The 6975-nt window shown below is 42.9% G+C and overlaps 2 protein-coding genes across 2 annotated transcripts; one reads left to right on the forward strand and one right to left on the reverse strand.

The window, feature by feature from the left end:
• Nucleotides 1-301: 301 nt before the first annotated feature.
• rab38c (RAB38c, member of RAS oncogene family) lies at nucleotides 302-2351 on the reverse strand. The gene is made up of 4 exons (XM_037269373.1): nucleotides 1969-2351; nucleotides 1032-1162; nucleotides 782-919; nucleotides 302-663 (listed from the first exon to the last, which is right to left on the reverse strand). The coding sequence occupies exons 1-4, from the start codon at nucleotides 2159-2161 to the stop codon at nucleotides 505-507; spliced, it is 621 nt and encodes a 206-aa protein (XP_037125268.1). The 5' UTR covers nucleotides 2162-2351; the 3' UTR covers nucleotides 302-504.
• A 311-nt stretch (nucleotides 2352-2662) lies between these two features.
• Nucleotides 2663-5915, forward strand: LOC119133483 (ras-related protein Rab-39B-like). The gene is made up of 5 exons (XM_037269367.1): nucleotides 2663-2923; nucleotides 3141-3196; nucleotides 3657-3878; nucleotides 4138-4408; nucleotides 4493-5915. Exons 1-5 carry the CDS (start codon nucleotides 2756-2758, stop codon nucleotides 4646-4648), a joined length of 873 nt encoding a protein of 290 aa, XP_037125262.1. The 5' UTR covers nucleotides 2663-2755; the 3' UTR covers nucleotides 4649-5915.
• The last annotated feature ends 1060 nt before the right edge of the window (nucleotides 5916-6975 follow it).

The following is a 6975-nucleotide window of genomic DNA, read 5'->3' on the forward strand; positions in this document are numbered from 1 at the left end:
CATGAAATTATGTTGTAAAAACACCTATGTCCTTATGAGAGGCTGTTTACGTTGCTGCTGTTTTGGTTAGCAACATGGTTCACATGCGCTCAACTGGCTGACTAATAGAGAGATTTCAAGGGATTGCACGGGTGTACCTAATGAAAAGTCCAGTGGGTGTGTTTTCGCAGTCGTCACGAATGACAAAAGAACAACGGTGGCAACATAAGTAGGGCAGCATTAAGTCGATTGGATTGCACGTGCAATGTGGCGTATCGAGTGAATAGTTACTCGTGTGTTGCATCACAGAACTTAAACGGGATTGAACAAAATCAGCATGCCATGAACATGTGTTTAATAATTAATTCCTCTCATTATAAAACAACACTTTCACATAATTTACTACTTAGGCAGACACCTTTCATATTTTTCACATTCAGTTAAATGCTGAATAGATTCTTTTTAGAGCTGCTATAGTCCCTGATCCACTTCCTGCTTGTCTGTGATTGGCCAGGACGTGTCTCGTCATTTGGGACATGACGAACAGCTGAGGTGCTCCTTGGTGGCATTGGCGTATCCCGACAGGAGCAGCGTGGCGGGCTCTCGCTCGGTCGGGGGACTCTCCTCGTTGCCCAGGATGTGCTCCACCAGGCAGTGAGCGGCCTCCTCGATGTTGCTGTTTTCCTAAAGTAGGGCAAATCATCAAGCCATCTCTCCACTGTCTGCATTAAGGTCAAAGGTGAGTTTGAGCCAACTGACTTTAGGACAGAATTGGGCTACACTCTTGTCACAACACGCATACCTTGGCCGAGGTCTGGAACCAGCCGACAAAACCGTTGTCTCTGCAGAAGGCGTCCAGTCGGGGTTGCAGGCATGACTCTTGGTCAGCTTTATTGGCCAAGAGCACGGCGGGAACGGGCTTCCCGTGGCTCAGCGTCACCTTTGCACAAAGACAGGATTGAAAGGTACAAAATATATCCTCATGTCACTTTCATGGCTTTGGGCGTGCTGTTCCAGTCAAATTTGACTCCTTTTGACATTGGGGTACTGACCTTTGAGTCCAGGTCGTCCTTCCACTTGAGCACGGCGTCAAATGTGGACGCTCGCGTGCTGTCGAAGACCACCAGCGCTCCCACCGCTTCTCGGTAGTAGACGCGTGTCATGTTGCCGTAGCGCTCCTGTCCTACGACACAACATTTATGACTATGCAGCGATAAAATGACAAGCCGACTAGAACAGTTGATCTTTATTTAGCGTTAGATTTGCACTATGTCTGTGAATTGTTTCTTAAATCATAGCCAGGCTACGTTTTTATGATGGCAGCAAAGAGAAAAAAAAACGCTTGTTTTGATTCCATGGCAGGCATCATGTGAGTGTCGTTTTCCGCATGGGAGTCGCTGGCCACATTCCACAAGCAGGCAACAAATGACAAGCATCGGGAGGGGCCGTGATACACACACACACACACACACACACACGGTCTTTTAGTACATGACTTGGATGTTTCCATGGAGATAGGATTGCCATAATATTTGTAGAAAATACAGTAAATGAACACAATTTTGTGTGCAATAATCTGCTTTTAATGTGCTCTAGTCAGCAATGTCCTTGTGATTGGAAAAACATGCTAAAACCAGTTCAGTGTTTCACACTCAACTCAACTTTATTTATAGGTCAACATAGCAAAGCATGCAGTTAGGCAATTGTCATATAATTCATGTCGTTATAGTAATCAGCCCATTTTTTTATTTAAAGAAATGTAAAAAACGTTTAAATGACAAATTTCTATTAGCCACACAATATAACTTGGAAGATTGCCTCCATAAATCCTGGCCAAGGTGTACACACCAGAAGAAGCAGACCAAATAATAAATAAATAATGTTTTTATGATGTACCAAATGGTACGGTGCTATTTCCCTATTTAAAAGACAGTTCTGTGAAAAGTGGACTTAACTTTGCTTGTGTATATATTTTTAGTGGGTCCTCACCGGCAATGTCCCAGAGCTGCAGTCGGACGACGGTATCCCGGTCCCACTGGAGCACCTTGAGGGCGAAGTCGACGCCGATGGTGGCGCGGTAGTGTTGCGAGAAGATGTGGTGCACGTAGCGCTTGATGATGGATGTTTTACCCACGCCCAGGTCCCCGATCACCAACACCTTGAATAGGAGCTCACGCTGCATGGCTCCCCCCCAGAGAAAACTCCCTAAAAAGTTCTCAAACTATTCAGCTTACTAGGAAAGGCTACAAAACCAAAACGTTTTGTGGTCATTTAGGCCAAACGTGTGGATTCCCACCACTTACTGGAGAGGAGCATGAGGAATTTTGACCTCTGTGGTCCTCTGTGGACCTCCCACTCCCATGCGACTCTTGCCTGGGAGCGACTCCCGCTGCATTCAAGTGCTTGACTGAGGCGTGGGATTTTGAACATCGGAAACGTTCATGTTTTGACTTTTTATTTAAATGTTCAATTTAAAATTAAACAAAAAATGTATGTATATAAAATGTGTGGAAATTAAGTGGAATTATGAACCAACTATTTAATTAATCATGTGATTAAGTTAGCAATAAATTAATAATCTATTCTCATGTATTTTGCGTGTATCATTTATATTTATTTGTATTTAATTTTTAATTGCAATCCATCTGATTTGAGCTTATTGTAGCTATAAACTATGCGTTGTAAATGCTCTTCATAATAAGTATTATTAAAAGTACTTCATCAAGTGACACAAAATAGTGGATGTTATAGCAAAAACCCAAATGGGAATCCCATTATGGGATCAAATGTGAGTAAAATGCCTGTAGTCATAAAGGAAAAATTGGAAATATTCGACGACAGCGAATGCGTCACTTCCGCCGATTTGGGCTTCGTCGAAATGCGTGCACTTACGGTAAATGCAAATGTAAACGGTGCTGATGAGGGCGAGCGGATGCTGGCGTATGCGAGTGTGTGATGCCGTCGTGTTTGTCCTCGTCGCCGTCGTTTCATCCCAAAAAGCAACGCAAATACTCGCCGGACAGTCTTTGTGCTTAAGACTCCATTGGCCGATCCATTTATTTATTTATTTGATTTAAAACGTGAATCATCGCGATGCACAGCTGGTAAACAAAAAGTGTTTTTTCCCCCCTCCTCTCCTCCCTTTGGGCTTGTTTTTGAAAGCATCATCGTCGAAATGGGGCTTGGCTTTTACGCATATTGAGCTCTCGGCTTCAAGGTAAGTCAGTGGATACTCGCATTGATTGGATTGATGATGTATGTTCGTGCAGTAGCTGGATGCTAACGGGGATTGTGAAGGTAAAGGCCTGCGACAGCTCGGGGTGTGGAATCTGAGGCTTGCGGGCCACACATGGCCAGCAAAACACCTGATGCGGACCCAGATGCAGTATTTAAAAACAAGCCCTGTGCAAACGAGGAAAAAACATTTACCTGACAAGTGGAGTTTTTTCTACTAAAATATTTACTTAACTACTTGAGATAAATAAATTGCAATTAGATATATTTTGCCTCACCAATTACCTAACAGATTACGTTAAAATTTATTCTATATGTAAGTAGCTTATTACAAGCCTTTTCTCTATTAATTTTTGCATTTAAAAAAAAAATGACAACAGTAAAGTTAGCCCAGTGTCAGTTCACAGTGGCTGAATCGTGACTGGGTTGTGCTTTCCTGACAGACTTGACATGGACACAATTTGGCTTTACCAGTTCCGTCTGATCGTGATCGGCGACTCCACGGTGGGCAAGTCGTGTTTGATCCGCAGGTTCACAGAGGGCCACTTTGCCCACGTGTCGGACCCAACTGTGGGTGTGGACTTCTTCTCGCGCCTGCTAGAGATTGAGCCAGGCAAGAGGGTCAAGCTCCAAATTTGGGACACTGCGGGCCAGGAGAGGTTCAGGTAACCTTAGCTATACTTGATAAAGATATACAGTAAAAACATTTAATAGTATTTCAAGAACTAAACAATTAAATTAAGAAGTTCAACTTGTAAGTCAAGGAACCAGAGCACTTTTATGCAAGTCAGTACTTGGCAATAAATGAATGGGAGTCCGACAGGGTTCAATTCCAAGTCCACTTTTGCTTACTTTTCATAAGACTATTTAATCTGTTGTAGCATCGTTTTGTCAGGATAGGATACTGATTATTACCTCCCCCAGGTCCATCACCAGAGCATACTACCGCAACTCAGTGGGCGGGCTCCTGCTCTTCGACATCACCAACCGCCGCTCATTCCAGAACGTGCACAGCTGGCTGGAGGAGGCGCAGAGTCACGTCCAGCCGCATAGCATTGTCTTCCTTCTGGTGGGTCACAAGTGCGACCTCGAGCCCCAGCGTCAGGTGAGCCGGCAGGAGGCTGAGAAGCTGGCGGCGGCCTTCGGGATGAACTACGTGGAGACGTCGGCACGTGACGCCATCAACGTGGAGACGGTTTGTTCAGCTTTTTACGTGGCGTTTGCCCTCTCTAGTTCTCAGTGGCGCCATTCTGTCTACAAACGTTTTTGTCTCCTGAAGGCATTCATGGATCTGACGAGGCAGATCTTCGAGCTAGTGCGTGGCGGCGATATCAAGATCCAAGACGGCTGGGAGGGCGTCAAGAGCGGACTGGTCCCCAACACGGTACACTCCTCAGAGGAGGTCACCAAGGCAGGTCGCCAGTGTCTCTGCTGAGCTCATTTCTTTTGGACTCCATCTTTGGGAGATGGGCCTTCTCTTTGTCTGTGACTACATGGCGGGGCCCCACTCTTTCTTAAATGATTTCCATGTTGCAGTAGCACGCTTTAACTTGTCATGTGTCGACTACTTGCTCGGTGCAAAACACACTTTGTTCTCTCAATGAAAAGCACAAGAAGCCCCCTCGTGTTGTTCACCATGTTTTGACATGCACATTTACACTTAGGCAGTTAGTGATGACTACTGACACAACCAATAGAAATTAGACAGACTCTTCACCCCAAAGTGGAGACACAAATACACAAAACTACATCATGTATATACCACTTTCGATCACTGCCCATTGCAACAATAAATATTAGAGCCCAAATGATATGAATGCCATTTCTGTTATTTGGCAGAATGAAATTCAGATAACTGATCAATCAGACAATTTAAAACATAATGAATAGAGAATCGTTGGGGGGATTGCTTAATGCTTACAATAAATGGATGATTTAAAGGCTAAACATTTGACTGTTTTACAATACTTCATCTTGTAATATTTAACATTACAGCAGAGAGAAATAGCCAATTCTTTGTAGATATAGGAAAAAGAAAAATCGATTTGGTTTTTATTTTCCTTGTCACGATTTGAACTTCATATTGTGCTGTTGAGGATCTTGTCAAGTCATTCATTTGATTATTTTTCATGTTGCCCAATACTCCTAAATGCTCCTTAATACATCTTTTTGGCTTCGTATGGATGGTCATAAATGCATCCACTTTCACTCAGTGGTTTTCAATCTAATTGCTGAGGTGAGTCTATTTTGAGTGCCTTTTAGAGGAACGAAGCTTGTGTCCATCTGTGTTTTATTATTCATGTACAGTGGGTATAGAAAGTCTACACACCCCTTAAAAGCGCATTAGAAGAGCTGAACTTTATCTTGGGTCTCTCAGAAACATGTTAAATAGTGGGCACCTGTGTGCTGGATTTGGTTTGATTGTGACTAATTAATTCCAAACGCAGCCACATTCCCACTTACAAGAGGGTATGGACATTTCTAAAACCACGTCATTATTTATTTTGACTTCCCCTCTTGAATAAAATGGAGTCAGAAAGGTTATAGGTCATATTATTGGCAGAGAACGTTTTTTTCTGTATATTTGAGCAGGCGTGAGTAGACTTATTATATCCACTATAAGTAACAAATGTGTAACATGATTCATTTGAACGGTGGCTTCGTGCACGTCATCTATAATAAATAAGTGGAACTATCCAAAAGGATTTGAATGTCATTGGAGGTGGCGGCCAATAGAGGGAGCACTGATGCAAGTTCACAAAAAACGTAATTTTCCATGCAAATACTGGCTATTTGTTTTACTATTTACGTATCTTTAGTTATTCATTTTTTTTTACGTGTTTGTCGGACAAATACTGAAATTATGTGACAAATACAAACATGATTTAGAGCAGGGGTCCCCAACCCCCGGTACCGGGCCGCCAAGCTGCACAGATTTTTTTTTTTTTTTTTTAATCGACGATCAATTAATTCAGGTCAAGACGCTCGTCCCGGTCACGTGACATGTTTCCCCAGTCGAGCTAGCAAAAATGAGTAAAAATTTATTTTGAGAAATGTAAAAAACGTGGCGATTCTCTCCCAATTCCATCCGTCGGTGCAGCTGTGTCTCTTGACACAGGTTAATTCAGCTCAAAACACTCGTCTCAGTCACGTGACATGTCACCTCAGTCGAGCCCGCGAAGCAAACAAATATGAGCAAGAAATAGAGATGTTTGGAAAAAAAGCCCAATGAGGAGACGGAAGAGGCTACGACTTCTAAGAAAGAGTCCTACTGCAAATATGGATTTATCGCCGCCACAGGTGACTCTGACGCGCCAAGCAAGCCTACTCTGCATATGTGGCGACTGGCGACTACTCTAATTTCTGCATTTTTCAACCGATTCAACCCATTCCAACTTTCAACTGTTCATCATTTTTCTACCTATTCCACAACTTCCCACTTACCAAATATTCCAAACTTTCAATTTTGAAATTCACCACAATTTCTCCAAATTTTCTTCATTTCTCAAGTAATTCAACTCGTTTCAACATCATTCGGCAGCATTCCCCGAAGAAGTTATTCATAGTTTTCGCCTTCACACGCAATTTCTCCAGAAATTGCATTTTCTAGTTATAAATGTATTATTTATTTATAGAAATTTATGATTTATTTATATAAAGGCCGGTCCGCGAAAATATTTCTGACACGTAACCAAAGGTTGGGGACCACTGATTTAGAGCAGTGGTCCCCAACCACCGGGCCGCGGACCGGTACCGGTCCGT

This window comes from Syngnathus acus, chromosome 14 (genome assembly GCF_901709675.1).
Source record: "Syngnathus acus chromosome 14, fSynAcu1.2, whole genome shotgun sequence".
NCBI lineage: Eukaryota > Metazoa > Chordata > Actinopteri > Syngnathiformes > Syngnathidae > Syngnathus > Syngnathus acus.